We start from the raw sequence: 16,617 nt of genomic DNA on the forward strand, positions 1-16,617 counted from the left end.
GTGGTGCTAGTGTTGGTGGTGGCGGCAGGTGGGCGAGTGGCACTGGTCACTTGAGAGGTGCCCGAAGCTAAGCTGGAGGTGGATGGTGCGTCAAGGTTAGGAGTGGAAGCTGTAGAAGATTGGGTGTCCTGTGTTAGCCATTCAACTAGGTCCTCCTCAGAACTTTTCGCGTTCATGGCACGTGGCCTCTGAACACTGGGCATTATTGTAGGGTCAAAGGGAATCACAGCACCACGACGGCACCTGCGGGGTGGCCTGCCTCTGCCTGTCATTTTTTTTTTAAATGTAGACTTACTCTACTATTAAACAAAATATGAGTGGTGCCACTGGGCAAGTGGGCACAGTATACGCTGTGAGCCTGACACAGAAAAGCAGGCTGATGTTTCACAGTCAAAAATGTTTGTTTATTAAATATTTAAACTACTGTTACAACAAATATGAGTGGTGGCACTAACTTGGCAAGTGGGCCTGGCACACACGCTGGCAAGCAACTGCAATTAAATAACACTAGCAGACTGATGTAAAAGTTTTTTTTTTTTAAATTTACACTAATGCTACAACAGATATGAGTGGTGGCACTGAAGATGGAAGTTGGCACAGTATATGCTGGGAGCCTGACATACAGGCTGGCACTAGTAGCAGGCTGGCCTGGCAAATAAAATTAAATAACACTAGCAGACTGATGTAAAAATTTTTTTTACAAAAATGTACACTAATGTTACACCAGATATGAGTGGTGGCACTGAGGCTCGCAGTGGCAGGCTGGCCTGGCAACTGAAATTAGATTACACTAGCAGACTGATGTAAAAGTTTTTTTTTAAAAAACTTTACACTAATGTTACACCAGATATGAGTGGTGGAAAACAGGCCCACAGCATATACTGTGCCTAATTGCTCTGACACACAGGCCTGATGGAAAATGAAATTAGATTACACTAGCAAACTGATGTAAAAGTTTTTTTTTTTTTAAATTTACACTAATGTTACACCAGATATGAGTGGTGGCACAGAGCAATTAATCACAGTATATGCTGTGGGCCTGACACACAGGCCTGATGGAAAATGAAATTAGATTACACTAGCAAAATGATGTAAAAGTTTTTTTTTTTTTTAAATTTACACTGTTACACCAGATATGAGTGGTGTCAGTGAGCAAGTAGGCACAGTATATGCTGTGAGCCTCACACACAGGCTGACAGGCAGGCAAATGCAATTAGATAACAAAACAAAAAAAAAAAGACTGAAATTCTTTTTGGGGTGCTGTCCTTACAGATCAGATGAGTCAGGACTGTAGTGGACACTGAATACACTAGCCTAGCTATCAATTTCCCTATAAAATCACCAGCAGCAGCACTATCCCTCCTCTCACTAAGAATGCAGGATCATAATGAATCTAAAATGGCTGCTGCCCAGGAGCTGGGAGGGTCTGGGAGGGAGTGTCTGCTGCTGATTGGCTGAAATGTGTCTGTAGACTGTGAGATACAGGGTCAAAGTTTACTCAATGATGACGAATAGAGGGCGGATCGAACATCGCATATGTTCGCCCGCCGAGGCGAACGCGAACAAGCTATGATCGCCGGCGAACTGTTCGCGACATCACTAATTGCAATACACTATAAGAGAAAATATGTTATGATAAAGTCTTTGATAAAGGGATGAGGCAGCAAACTGTGGAGATCCAGGCCTGGATCCAACTGCAGCAATCTACAAAAACAAGAAGAGACAGATTCGCTACATGGCCCAATATTGTTTGATCCAAAATGAACAGATGAATATATAAGGACTAGACTCACATTTGAGAGAGCACCTCAATCTGTAATAGATCCCAGTCTGCCTCTGTAGCACTGTCACCCAGCAGACCAAACTCCCGCAAAGATGTAGTATCTGTATTCAAAACAATAATAGACACATTTGCCCACATGGCCTAGTACAGCAGGAACAATGGTGATATAGAGCCAAATGATAAGAGAGCTACTCACAATAGTTGTAGCATCTCCCTTGATGCTATAGGAGCAGGATGGGGTCAATTCAGTCACCCACCAGACTTGGTCGGAGGCACTTGGGACAGGATAGATCCAGCAGTCAGCCAAGACAGAATCCCTTAGCGCAAGGGACAACTCACAAAAAAGTAGAAAGTGTTCCAAGAAAAAGTTTTATTTAAAAAGTTAAAAATACAGGCGACACGTTTCTCAGCTGATGAAACGGCCTTGAGCTGAGAAACTCGTTGCCTGTGTTTTTAACTTTTTAAATAAAAAATTTTCTTGGTACACTTGCTACCATCTTTTTTGTGAGTTGTCCCTTGCGCTAAGGAATTCTGTCTTGGCTGACTGCTGGATCTATCCTGTCCAGAGTGCCTCCGACTAAGTCTGGTGGGTGACTGAATTGACCCCATCCTGCTCCTATAGCATCAAGGGAGATGCTACAACTATTGTGAGTACCTCTCATCATTTAGCTCTATATCACCATTGTTCCTGCTGTACTAGGCCATGTGGGCACCTGTGTCTCTCATCGTTTTGAATACAGATACTACATCTTTGCAGGAGTTTGGTCTGCTGGGTGACTGTAATAGATCCCAGTTTGCCTCTATAGCACTGATTGAGGTCCTCTCTCAAATGTGAGTCTAGTCCTTATATATTCATCTGTTCATTTTGGATCAAACAATATTGGGCCATGTGGCGCATCTGTCTCTTCTTGTATTTGTAGATTACCATATGCAGGAGTTCATTGGAGTGAAGCAGCTGGTGTTGTGCACAGACCAACTAATTGCAAACCAACTAATCGATTAATCAATTATGAGATTCGTTGACAACTATTTCTCCAACATTGGTGTGTCCGGTCCACAGTTTCATCCTTACTTGTGGGATATTCTCCTCCCCTACAGGAAATGACAAGGAGAGCACACAGCAAGAGCTGTCCATATAGCCCCCCCTCTGGCTCCGCCACCCAGTCATTCTTCTTGCCGCTCTGAACAAGTAGCATCTCCACGGGGATGGTGAGGAGTTTGTGGTGTTAGTTGTAGTTTTTTATTTCTTCTATCAAGAGTTTGTTATTTTAAAATAGTGCCGGTTTGTACTATTTACTCTACAACAGAAAATGAAGAAGATTTCTGTTAAAAGAGGAGTATGATTTTAGCAGCAGTAACTAAAATCAATTGCTGTTCCCACGCAGGACTGTTGAGCCCAGAGAACTTCAGTTGGGGGGAACAGTTTGCAGACTTATCTGCTTCAGGTACCATTAGTCATATTTCTAACAAGACATGTTAATGCTAGAAGACTGTCAGTTTTTCCCTTAGGGGATCGGTAAGCCATTTTCTTAGATTCATAACAGATTAAGGCTTATAAATGGGCTCTATACTGGTTGACACTATTGTGGGCTAAATCGATTGGTTTATATCAGATTTATTGGACATTTAGAGTGGTTTTTTTGTGTTAAAAAAGCACTTTTGGGAACGTTTTTTTCGCCTGGCATCTAGTTAGACTACTACTTTAGTCAGAAAGGCCCCTTCACTCTGGTAATGCAGATGGAGGAGGCCCCGTTTTCGCGCCTCAATTGCGTAGTTTATTTCCTTGGCAGTGCATGCAGCTTCATTTGAGGGTCCTGTGGGTAAAGAAAACGGACTCAGGAAGGTTTATTTCAGTGCTGAATCACTTTAAGGGAAGGTAAAAAGCCGCAGCAAGGCTGTGGCAGTGATTGTTGTGTGATAAAATTGTTTATTTGAACAAATAGCTCCGTTTTGCTCATTTTAAGGGTTAAAGTCTTGAAACTTGGTGTGCAATACTTTCAAGGCACTAGGACTCTGCGGTGTAAATTTTATAAAAATCGGACATTGCCTTCATAGTTTTTCAAACTTTCAGAAATAAAGTGTGCTTGTTTATTATTTAAAGAGACAGTAACACTTTTCTTTAAAAACGTTTTTATTGCATTATTAGCCTGCCATATTCTGTCTAACATGTCTGTACCTTCAGATAGCTTATGCTCTGTATGTATGAAAGCCAAGGTGGTTCCCCCTATTAATGTTTTGTGCAAATTGTGTCATAGCGTCCAAACAAAGTAAGGATAGTACTGTCACATTTAATAAGATTGCCCAGGATGATTCTTCATGTGAAGGTAGAGGGGATAGTTTATCATCCTCTCCTTCTGTGTCAACACCAGTTTTGCCCGTGCAGGCGATACCTAGTACATCTAGCGCGCCAATGCTGGTTACTATGCAGCAATTAACTGCAGTGATGGGTAATTCTATAGCAAATCTATTATCCAAACTGCCATCCTATTCTAGAAAGAGTGATTGCTCAGTTTTTAAATACAGAAGATGAGCAGGTTAGCGCTGAGGACAATTTATCAGTTGTTCCCTCACATCAATCTGAGTATAGCAGTGAGGGAGGGCCTGTCTGAAGGGGAAGTTTCTGATTCAGGAAAAGTTTCTCAGCAGGCAGACACTAATATTGTGACTTTTAAATTTAAGTTAGAACACCTCCGCGCCCTGCTTAAGGAGGTCCTAACTACTCTAGATGATTGTGATTCTCTGGTAATTCCAGAGAAATTGTGCAAGATGGACAAATTCTTGGAGGTTCCAGTGCACGCTGATGCCTTTCCGATAACCCAAGCGGGTGGCGGACATAGTGACTAAGGAGTGGGAAAAGCCAGGTATACCTTTTGTTCCACCTCCTATATTCAAGAAAATATTCCCCATTGTCGACCCTAGAAAGGACACATGGCAGACTGTTACTAAGGTTGAGGGGGCGCTTTCAGTGTTAGCTAAGCGCACAACTATTCCTTTTGAGGACAGTTGCGTTTTCAAAGATCCTATGGATAAAAGATTAGAAGGACTGTTAAAAAAGAATTTATTCAGCAGGGCTTCCTTCTTCAACCAATCTCGTGCATTATTCCTGTCACTACCGCAGTGTATTTTGGTTCGAGGAACTGGAAAATTTGCTTCAAAGGGAGACTCCATATGATGAAGTAATGGACAGAATTCACGCACTTAAGTTGGTTAATTCATTTCTTTTAGATGCCGCTTTTCAATTAGCTAAGTTAGCGGCGAAAAATTCAGGGTTTGCTATAGTGGCGCGCAGAGTGCTTTGGCTAAAATCCTGGTCGGCGAATGTGTCGTCCAAGAACAAATTGCTTAATATTCCTTTCAAGGGTAAGACCCTATTCGGGCCGGAATTGAAAGAGATTATTTCAGACATTACTGGTGGAAAGGGACATGCCCTCCCACAAGATAGGCCTTTTAAGGCTAAGAACAAATCTAATTTTCGTTCCTTTCGCAATTTCAGGAACGGACCAATTCCTAACTCCTCGGCCTCCAGGCAAGAAGGCAACACTTCCCAACCTTAACCAGTATGGAAACCATTGCAAGGTTGGAACTAGGGTAAACAGGCCAAAAAGCCTGCTGCTGCTACCAAGACAGCATGAAGGGGTAGCCCCGATCCGGGACCGGATCTAGTAGGGGGCAGACTCTCTCTCTTTGCTCAGGCTTGGGCAAGAGATGTTCCGGATCCCTGGACACTAGAATAGTCTCTCAGGGATATCTTCTAGAATTCAAGGAACTTCCTCCAAAGGGAAGGTTCCACATGTCTCGCTTATCTTCAGACCAGATGAAGAGACAGGCATTCTTACACTGCGTAGGAGACATAGTTAAGATGGGAGTGATACACCCAGTTCCAATAACGGAACAAGGAAGATTTTTCCAACTATCCAGGAGGGTCAATACATGACTACCGTGGATTTAAAGGATGCGTACCTGCATATTCCTATCCACAAAGATCTCCATTAGTTCCTGAGGTTCGCCTTCCTGGAAAGACAGTTCGTGGCTCTTCCATTCGGTTTAGCCACTGCTCCCAGAATTTTCACAAAGGTGCTAGGGTCCCTTCTAGCGGTATTAAGACCGAGGGGCATTGCTATAGCACCTTATCTAGACGACATTCTAACCCAAGCGTCGTCTCTTTCCAAAGCAAAGGCCCATACAAGACATTGTTCTAGCCTTTCTCAGATCTCACGGGTGGAAGGTGAACGTAGAATAGAGTTCCCTGTTCCCGTCAACAAGAGTTCCCTTTCTGGGAACAATAGATTCTATGGAAATGAGGATCTTCCCGACAGAGGTCAGAAAATCAAAACTTCTGAGCGCCTGTAAAGTTCTTCACTCTATTCTGCAGCCTTCCATAGCTCAGTGCATGGAAGTAATAGGATTAATGGTCGCAGCGATGGACATAGTTCCTTTTGCTCGAATTCAACTAAGACCATTACAACTGTGCATGCTCAAACAGTGGAATGGGGATTATGCAGACTTGTCTCCCCAGATTCAAGTAGACCAGGTAATCAGGGATTCTCTCCGCTGGTGGTTGTCTCAGGATCACCTGTTTCAGGGAATGAGTTTCCGCAGACCAGAGTGGGTCATCGTCACGACCGACGCCAGTCTCTTAGGCTGGGGCGCGGTCTGGGACTCTCTGAAAGCTCAAGGTTTATGGTCTCGAGAAGAGTCTTTTCTTCCGATAAACATTTTAGAACTGAGAGCGATATTCAATGCGCTCCTGGTTTGGCCTCACCTGACAAAGGCCAAATTCATATGGTTCCAGTCGGACAACATGACTGTAGCGTACATCAATCAGGGGGGAACAAAGAGTTCCTTGGTGATGAGAGGTATCCAAGATCATCAAATGGGCGGAGGATCACTCCTGCCATCTATCTGCAATTCACATCCCAGGAGTAGACAACTGGGAGGCGGATTATTTGAGTCGTCAGACTTTCCATCCGGGGGAGTGGGAACTCCACCCGGAGGTCTTTGCCCAGTTAACTCAACTATGGGGCATTCCAGATATGGATCTGATGGCGTCTCGTCAGAACTCCAAGGTTCCTCGATACGGGTCCAGATCCAGGGATCCCAAGGCGACACTAGTGGATGCATTGGTGGCGCCTTGGTCGTTCTAGTACAAGGTCCATTCGAACATCCAAATCTAGTCTCTCTGCAACTGACTGCTTGGAAATTGAATGCTTGATTCTATCTAAGTGTGGGTTTTCAGATTCGGTTATAGATACTCTGATTCAGGCCAGGAAGCCTGTGACTAGGAAAATTTACCATAAGATATGGAAAAAATATATCTGTTGGTGCGACTACAAGGGATACTCTTGGAGTAAAATTAAAATTCCAAGGGTACTTTCCTTTCTCCAAGAGGGTTGGATAAAGGTTTGTCAGCTAGTTTTCTAAAAGGACAGATATCTGCTCTGTCTGTTTTGTTGCACAAACGTCTGGCAGCAGTGCCAGATGTACAGGTGTTTGTACAGGCTTTAGTCAGAATCAAGCCTGTCTACAGACCTTTGACTCCTCCATGGAGTCTAAATTTAGTTCTTTCAGTTCTTCAAGGGGTTCCGTTTGAACCCTTACATTCCATAGATATTAAGTTACTATCTTGGAAAGTTCTGTTTTTGGTTGCTTTTTCTTCTGCTAGAAGAGTTTCTGAATTGTCTGCTTTGCAGTGTGTTCACTCTATCTGGTATTCCATACAGATAAGGTAGTTTTACGTACAAAGCCTGGTTTTCTTCCAAAAGTGGTTTCCAACAGGAATATTAACCAGGAAATAGTGGTTCCTTCTCTGTGTCTGAATCCAGTTTCGAAGAAGGAACGCTTGTTACATAATTTAGATGTAGTTCGTGCTTTGAAATTCTATTTAGAAAAAATGAAGTATTTCAGACAGACATCTTCTTTGCTTGTCATCTATTCTGTTAAGAGGAGAGGACAGAAAGCTTCTGTTACCTCTCTTTACTTTTGGCTGAAAAGCATCATCCGATTGGCTTATGAGACTGCTGGATGGCAGCCTCCTGAACAATTTACAGCTCATTCTACTAGAGCTGTGGCTTCCACATGGGCCTTCAAGAACGAGGCTTCTGTTGATCAGATCTGTAGGGCAGCGACTTGGTCTTCCCTGCATACTTTGCCAAATTTTACAAATTCGATACTTACGCTTCTTCGGAGGCTATTTTTGGGAGAAAGGTTTTGCAAGCCGTGGTGCCTTCCGTTTAGGTAACCTGATTTGCTCCCTCCCTTCATCCGTGTCCTAAAGCTTTGGTATTGGTTCCCACAAGTAAGGATGAAACCGTGGACCGGACACACCAATGTTGGAGAAAACAGAATTTATGTTTACCTGATAAATTTCTTTCTCCAACGGTGTGTACGGTCCACGGCCCGCCCTGGTTTTTTAGTCAGGTTTGAAAAATTTCTTTCTTTCTTTATACACTACAGTCACCACGGCACCCTATAGTTTCTCCTTTTTCTCCTAACCATCGGTCGAATGACTGGGGGGCGGAGCCAGAGGGGGGCTATATGGACAGCTCTTGCTGTGTGCTCTCCTTGCCATTTCCTGTAGGGGAGGAGAATATCCCACAAGTAAGGATGAAACCGTGGACCGGACACACCGTTGGAGAAAGAAATTTATCAGGTAAACATAAATTCTGTTTTTCATAATCGATTATCGATTATGACGATTAGGTGTTGCAGCTCTACTAAAAACGATGTTGGCCCCAAGTAAAATTGTGAAACATAAGATTTTTAACAAACCAAGCGAGTAAGAGTTCCACCTGTGGGTTCCTTTTAGATGTGGGGTCAAAAGATGTAAACTTTGTGCGAAAATAACACACAAACAAAGTCTTCAAATCTAATGTGACAGGTAAGCAATTCCCTATCATTGGACATATTTCCTGTGCTTCTCACTTTGTAGTCTACTTATTGTCTTGTGTTTGTGAGGTTCAGTATGTAGGTAGGACCTGTAGGAGATTGAGCATCAGGTGGTCCGAATATGTACGGAACATGAAGAATAATTACAAGAATCATAGTGTATCTAGACACTGTAATCATTCACATAGTGGCCTTACTGACTGCTTCACCCTCAGTCCTATAGAATTCATTCCCATATCTCATCTGTATAATATGTTGTCCAGGTTGAGGCAGAGGGAGACCTACTGGATATACACTTTGAAGAGTCTCCATCCTACTGGTCTTAATCTTAACGTAGACCTGGCAAAATGTTAGTGATCTGGAACAGTGTGATCCAGTGGGTCTCCCTAGGTCTGGGACTATAGCAAAATATTTTCTAGTTAGTGGACATTTGTGTGATTATGTATAATTCACCACGTTGATGGGACTTTGATATGGTCCCATGCCTATCCCATTATGGATATGGATGGTACTGTTATATGAACACCCATCTGGGAATCGTATCATTCACTTTGTTGATGGGACTTGGTTATGGTTCCATACCAATCCCATTATGAATATGGATAGCATTGTTATATAAACACTCATTTGGGAATTACCTGTAATATCTATATCTTCGAATAACATATGTTTTAATTATAACTAATATTATCACTTTAATCAGTCTCTTTATAGTTTTTTTGTATTAAAAGTATGATTATTAAACTTACTGATATATTTTATCTGTTGGGTGTATTGTTGTTATACGATCATCTAAACGGTTAAAATCCATCCTTGTCAGACAGGTGTGCAATTGAGACTGCCTCCTGATAGGTGAGCGTAGGGTATTTAGTGCGAGCAAATGTTATGTGATGGACAGCCTGATGAAACGCGTTGCTGTTTATCTAATAAACTATTGCTGTTTTTATACCTACGCTTGCATTGTGATTATATATTACCATCACCACTTTATATGTCAGTTAGTTGTAACTAGCTATACAACTTTTGTTGCCACACATCGAGATCCTGTTGCCGGTGTTTTGGAGCAGCATATGCATTGATTGGAGGAATCACTGTGACGTACCTGGCCCCAGCGTGTCTGTCGGGCGACCCTTAACAGTCCTGACTTGCTACTTCTGGCACTCTGATCGTGCCGCTCCGTTTGTGAGTATATTGTATTTGTGGGAAGAGGGCTCTATCTGCACCTCAGAAATCCTGACGATACTGTTTTATGGTTGTCGCCTCTCCTTTTTTCTCCATTGTATACAGGAGTCCATCCAGGATATTCTTATGGGAGTGCGGCCTGAATTTACTGTCTCCGTTTGCAGTTTGTTCGTTCTACACAAGCGCTTAATTATTTAAAACCCCGTTCCTTTATGCCTCTTGCCTTTTTTCTCTATCAGAGGGCTATGCTGTTTGCATTTTTTTTCCCATTCCTGAAACTGCCATATAAGGAAATTGATCATTTTGCTTTGTTGTTTTTTCTTTTACATTTGCAAGATGTTTCAATCTGATACTGTCTCAGAAATCACTGTTGGAACCCTGCTGCCTGATAACAGTTCTAACAAAGCTAAGTGCATTTGTTGTAAACAGAGAATGTGTCCATCAGTAATAGTGCATTGCCTGTTGTTGTTCCTTCAACATCTAATGTACAAGATATACCTGTGAATTTAAAAGATTTTATTGCTGATTCTATTCAGAAGACTTTGTCTGCCATCCCCCCTTCTAATAAACGTAAAAGGTCTTTTTAAAACTTCTCATAAAGTTGATGAAATTTCAAATGACCGACAACATACTGAATTATCCTTCTATGAGGATCTATCTGATTCAGAGCATCCTTCCTCAGATATTGACACTGACAAATCTACTTATTTAGTTAAAATTGAGTACATTCGTTCTTTAAGTGTTGATTACATTGGATATTGAGGAAACTAGTCCTCTTGTTGTTAAGACTAGTAAATGTTTAAATTCTGTTTATAAACCTCCTGTGGTTACTCCAGAGGTTTTTCCAGTTCCTTATGCTATTTCTGATATGATTTCTAAGGATTGGAATAGGCCTGGTACTTCTTTTATTCCTTCTTCGTTTAAAAAATTGTATCCTTTGCCAGCATTGGAGTTTTGGGAAAAGATCCCCAAAGTTGATGGGGCTATCTCTACTCTTGCTAAACATACTACTATTCCTATGGAAGATAGTACTTCTTTTAAAGATCCTTTAGATAGAAAACGTGAATCTTATCTAAGGAAAACCTATTTATATTCTGGTCATCTTCTCAGGCCTGCAATTTCTTTGGCTGATGTTGCAGCTGCATCAACTTTTTGGTTGGAAAATTTAGCACAACAAGAAATGGATTCTGATTTGTCTAGCATTGTTCGCTTACTTCAACATGTTAATCATTTTGTTTTTTATGCCATTTTTTTTATATCAAAATTGATGTTAAATCAATTTTTTTAGCTAGAAGAGCTTTGTGGCTTAAATCTAGGAATGCTGACATGACTTCTAAGTCTAGATTGCTATCATTCTTTTCAAGGTAATAAGTTATTTGGTTCTCTGTTGGATTCGATTATTTCAACTGTCACGGGGGGGGGAGAGAGGGAGGTTTTTTTGTTTTTTTTCCTCAGGATAAAAGACCTAAGGGTAAATCTATAGCTTCTAATAGTTTTCGTTCCTTTCGACAAATTAAGGAACAGAAACCTAATCCTTCCCCCAAGGAATCTGTTTCCAATTGGAAACCTTCTTGAAATTGGAATAAATCCAAGCCGTTTAAGAAACTAAAGCCAGCCCCCAAGTCCGCATGAAGGTGTGGCCCTCATTCCAGCTCAGCTGGTAGGGGGCAGATTAATATTTTTCAAAAATGTTTGGACAAATTCTGTCCAAAATCCAATGGATTCTGAGTATTGTCTCTCAGGGGTATCGAATATGATTCAGGCTAAGACCTCCTGTGAGAAGAGATTTTCTCTCACACATCCCAGCAAATACAGTAATGTCTCAGGCTTTCCTGAAGTGTGTTTCAGACATGGATCTTTCAGGGGTAATCATGCAAGTTCCGTTTCGGGAACAGGGTCTGGGGTTTTATTCAAATCTATTAATTGTCCCAAAGAAAGAGAAAATTCATTCAGACCAGTTCTGGATCTAAAAATTTTGAATCGTTATGTAAGAGTACCAACTTTCAAAATGGTAACTATGAGGACTATTCTGCCTTTTGTTCAGCAAGGGCATTATATGCCCACAATAGACTTGCAGGATGCATATCTTCATATTCCGATTCATCCAGATCATTATCAGTTTCTGAGATTCTCTTTTCTAGACAAGCATTACCAATTTGTTGCTCTTCCATTTGGCCTAGCAACAGCTCAAAGAATATTTTCAAAGGTTCTCGTGCCCTACTCTCTAATCAGAACGGGGTATTGCGGTGTTTCCTTATTTGGACGATATCTTAGTACTAGCTCAGTCTTCACATTCTGCAGAATCTCACACAAATCAACTAGTGTTTCTTCAAAGACATGGTTGGAGGATTACCAAAAAGTTCCTCGATTCCTCAGACAAGGGTCACCTATTTAGGTTTCCAGATAGATTGTGTCAATCATTCCTTTCAGTAGCTATGTGCATGAAAGTTTTAGGTCTCATGACTGCAGCATTGGATGCAATCCCCTTTGCTCGTTTTCTTATGAGACCTCTCCAGCTTTGTATGCTGAATCAATAGTGCAAGGATTATACAAGGATATCACAATTAATATCCTTAAATCCCAATGTGAGTCTATCTCTCTGACTTGGTGGTTAGATCACCATCGTATAGTTCTAGGGGCCTCTTTTGTTCATTCAATCTGGACTGTGATCACAACAGATGCAAGTCTTTCAGGTTGGGGAGCTGTTTGGGGATCTCTGACAGCACAAGGGGTTTGGAAATCTCAAGAGGTGAAATTACTAATCAATATTTTAGAACTCTGTGCAATTTTCAGGGCTCTTCAGATGTGGCATCTATTGGAGAGAACCGTTCATTTGTTTTCAGACAGACAATATCGCAACTGTGGCATATGTCAATCATCAGGGTGGGACTCACAGTCCCCCAGCTATGAAAGAAGTATCTTGGATACTTTATTGGGTGGAATCCAGCTCTTGTCTAATTTCTGCGGTACATATCCCAGGTATAGACAATTGGGAAGCGGTTTATCTAAGCTGTCAAACTTTAAATCCGGGGGAATGGTCCCTCCATCCAGATGTGTTTTCTCAAATTGTTCAGATGTGGGGCCTTCCAGAAATAGATCTGATGGCTTCTCATCTAAACAAGAAACTTCCCAGGCAAGAGTCCATGAGGCCCACCCTTTTTATGGTGGTTATGTATAAAGCACAATTATTTCCAAATTCCTTTGATGCTTTTTACTCCTTTCGTGATCACCCCACTACTTGGCTATTCGTTAAACTGAATTGTGGGTGTGGTGGGGGTATATTTATAGGCATTTTGAGGTTTGTTAAACTTTTTACCCTCCTGGTAGGATTGTATATCCCATACGTCACTAGCTCATGGACTCTTGCCAATATGAAAGAAATTAATTTATCAGGTAAGTTCTTACATAAATTATGTTATTTAAGATGGCTCTGCTTTTTAGAAGGCTTCTTGCTGTTTTTGCTTCTCTGGAATCCGGATTGTAATTGGGATTGTTTTTTTTCCTCAGTTTGCTGCAGGTTGCAACTTGCAGGACAGGTAGGGCACCTCAGTAATTCTGCTGAGGTGTAGAGTGTTGCCTGGGGTATGTTTTCTTGATTTGGTAAATTTAAAGGGAACATTTTTTTTAAGAATGTTTTTTGGTTCTGTATTATATCCTCTGTTTAAAAAAAAAATAATTTTTGTAGTATGGATCAGGAGGCTGTGCAGGATGTTACCTGTAGCTTATGTTTTGATGCCCAGGTGGAACCCCCAGTACCTTTTTGTTCATGTATTGAAAGAACTTTAGCTTATAGAAATAGACTTATTGACCCTGAGCCATCATTAGCTAAGGCGGATGCTGTTCAGGAGCCTCCTGTTTCAGATGTGCCGCAGCTTTCTCCTCAAGCATCCCAATCCTATTCATCTGAATATGCAGTGCCCTGCGTTTCCTCTCATGCTCCGTCTGGAGTTATTTTGCAAGATATTACTGCCCAGGTATCTTCTGCGGTATTGGAGGCGCTGTCTGCTTTTCCCATGCTGCAGGGAAAATGCTGTGGTGCCTTCTGTTTAGGTTACCTGTCTTGTCACTCCCTAATCATCTGTGTCCTCTAGCTTGGGTATTGGTTCCCACTAGTAATTGATGATTCTGTGGACTCACCATATCTTAGGAAAGAAAACATAATTTATGCTTACCTGATAAATTTTATTTATTTCTGTATATGGTGAGTCCAGGGCCCACCCTTTATTTTAAGACGGTTATTTTTAGCTAAAACCTCGGGCACCTCTACACCTTTGTGTTATCTTTTTCCATTTTCCCTTCTGCTGAATGACTGGAGGTTATGGGTAAGGGAAGTGACATAGTAGCTTTGCTGTGGTGCTCTTTGCCTCCTCCTGCTGGCCAGGAGTCATATTCCCACTAGTAATTGATGATTCTGTGGACTCACCATATCGGAAAGAAATACATTTATCAGGTAAGCATAATTTTTTTTTTTTTTTTGTTAATAAAATGCTTGTCTTGTTTGAAGGATATAGAAGGTAAAAATACTCATTCAGATCATTCAATTTTTTTAACTTCTTATATTCAATTTACTTCTTTGTATCCTTTAAAATGACTCATCTTCATGCATGTGTGCAGGTCTTGAGAAATGTACGCATAACCTTGTTAGAAACATTGTAGTCTAGTTATAATAGTCTCATGTAAAGGGAACAAAGTTTTAACAATGGATATGAATAGAGGTATATTTGATAAGTGCTCTAAAAAAAAAAAAAATCTGAATCACAAAAGTTTAATGTGGTTGTTTTTTTTTTTTTTGTTTTTTTTTAAGTATATTAGAAAGATGTTTAAATAACATGTACACACGACAGTTTAATACATGTTTACTTTGTTTTGTTTTTAGGGCAAAACAGGTTCCTTAGAAGATTTGCTTAATGTCCCTCTACCCAAATTTTTACCAGAACATACTATGTTTTCTTCTCCACCTCATTTCACAGAATTCAAAGGTAAGTGGCATCCCTTTTTCCCCCTAAACTGGTCCTAAAATTTATAAATAACTCCCTAACCCTTTTACTGCTAAGCCTTCTTTTAGCCTTTTGCCACTTACATTTAAACCCTATATTGTATATCAAATTTCAGTGAGTGACCTACACAAATTTTTATATACTGTATATGTATCTATGTCTCTCTGGTTCACTATATGCCATTATTATATTTATAATTCATGGCACGTGAGAAAGCTGCAGCCAAAACTGTAAAAACAAAATGGTGTAGTTTTTAGTAAGAAATATTAAAAATTGCCCAGTGACCACTGTTGCTTTTGTGATCACCTTTTCTAAATTATCAAGAGTAGCCACATGTTTTTTTGGGATTAGATTAGAGGCCCCATTGTGCAGTACAGAAACAAAAGCTCTTTTTTTGCTTGCAAGTGTGTTTACTGTTACCACAGTGATCACCTGACTATACAAACAAAATAAATACTATTTTTTCTTTCATGTAATTGGCAAGAGTCCATGAGCTAGTGACGTATGGGATATACATTCCTACCAGGAGGGGCAAAGTTTCCCAAACCTCAAAATGCCTATAAATACACCCCTCACCACACCCACAATTCAGTTTACAAACTTTGCCTCCCATGGAGGTGGTAAAGTAAGTTTGTGCTAGATTCTACGTTGATATGCGCTTCGCAGCAGGCTGAAGCCCGGTTTTCCTCTGAGTGCAGTGAATGTCAGAGGGATGTGAAGAGAGTATTGCCTATTTGAATACCATGGTCTTCCTCTAGGGGATCTATTTCATAGGTTCTCTGTTATCGGTCGTAGAGATTTCTTCTCCTACCTCCCTTTTCAGATCGACGATATACTCTTATATACCATTACCTCTACTGATTCTCGTTTCAGTACTGGTTTGGCTATCTACTATATGTAGATGAGTGTCTTAGGGTAAGTAAGTCTTATTTCTATTTATGACACTCTAAGCTATGGTTGGGCACTTTATATGTAAAGTTCTAAATATATGTGTTAAACTTATATTTGCCATGATTCAGGATAATCGGTATTCCTTCTTTCAGACTCGGTTTCATTTTTTTGGGAAAATGCATATGAATTATATTTTTTCTTACCTTTTAAAAATTCAATTTTCAATGGACTTTTTTTCTAAATTGCGGGCTGTTAGGCTCACGGGTGCAGAAAATGCTTCTATTTATTGCGTCATTCTTGGCGCAAGACTTTTTTGGCGCAAAAATTTCGTAATTTTTCACGTTATTGTCATATTTTACGTATGTTTGTTACGGACGTTTTTGGCGCCAGAAAATATGGGCGTCATCTTGGCACCAGTTTTTTTTCACATTATTTCAGTCTCGCTTTTTAGTTGCTTCTGGTTTCTAGAAGCTTGTTTTGCATTTTTTCCCATTCCTGAAACTGCCATTTAAGAAATTTGATAATTTTGCTTTATATGTTGTTTTTTCTATTACATATTGAAAGATGTCACTACCTGCCTGATGTTGGTTCTACCAAAGCGAAGTGCATTTGTTGTAAACTTTTGGTAACTGTTCCTCCGGCTGTAGTTTGTCTTAGTTGTCATGATAAACTATCAAACGCAGATAATATTTCCATTAGTAGTAATCCATTACCTGTTGTTGTTTCTTCAACATCTAATGTTCAGGATGTTCCTATTAATGTAAGAGAATTTGTTTCTAATTCTATTCGGAAGGCTCTGTCTGTTATTCCTCCTTCTAGTAAACGTAAGAGGTCTTTTAAAACTTCTCATATTTCAGATGAATTTTTAAATGACCGCCA

At 40.5% G+C, this 16,617-nt stretch overlaps 1 protein-coding gene across 1 annotated transcript in view; it reads left to right on the plus strand.

Annotated features, from left to right (window-relative positions):
• The window catches only part of LOC128657582 (elongin-A-like), a 427,971-nt gene that overhangs the window by 110,542 nt on the left and 300,812 nt on the right, over positions 1-16,617 (plus strand). Inside the window, exon 5 of the mRNA XM_053711962.1 lies at positions 14,727-14,829. Coding sequence (XP_053567937.1) covers positions 14,727-14,829 — 103 coding nt within the window. The remainder of the gene's footprint in view (positions 1-14,726; positions 14,830-16,617) is intronic.

Source organism: Bombina bombina, chromosome 4 (genome assembly GCF_027579735.1).
Source record: "Bombina bombina isolate aBomBom1 chromosome 4, aBomBom1.pri, whole genome shotgun sequence".
Classification (NCBI taxonomy): Eukaryota; Metazoa; Chordata; class Amphibia; order Anura; family Bombinatoridae; genus Bombina; species Bombina bombina.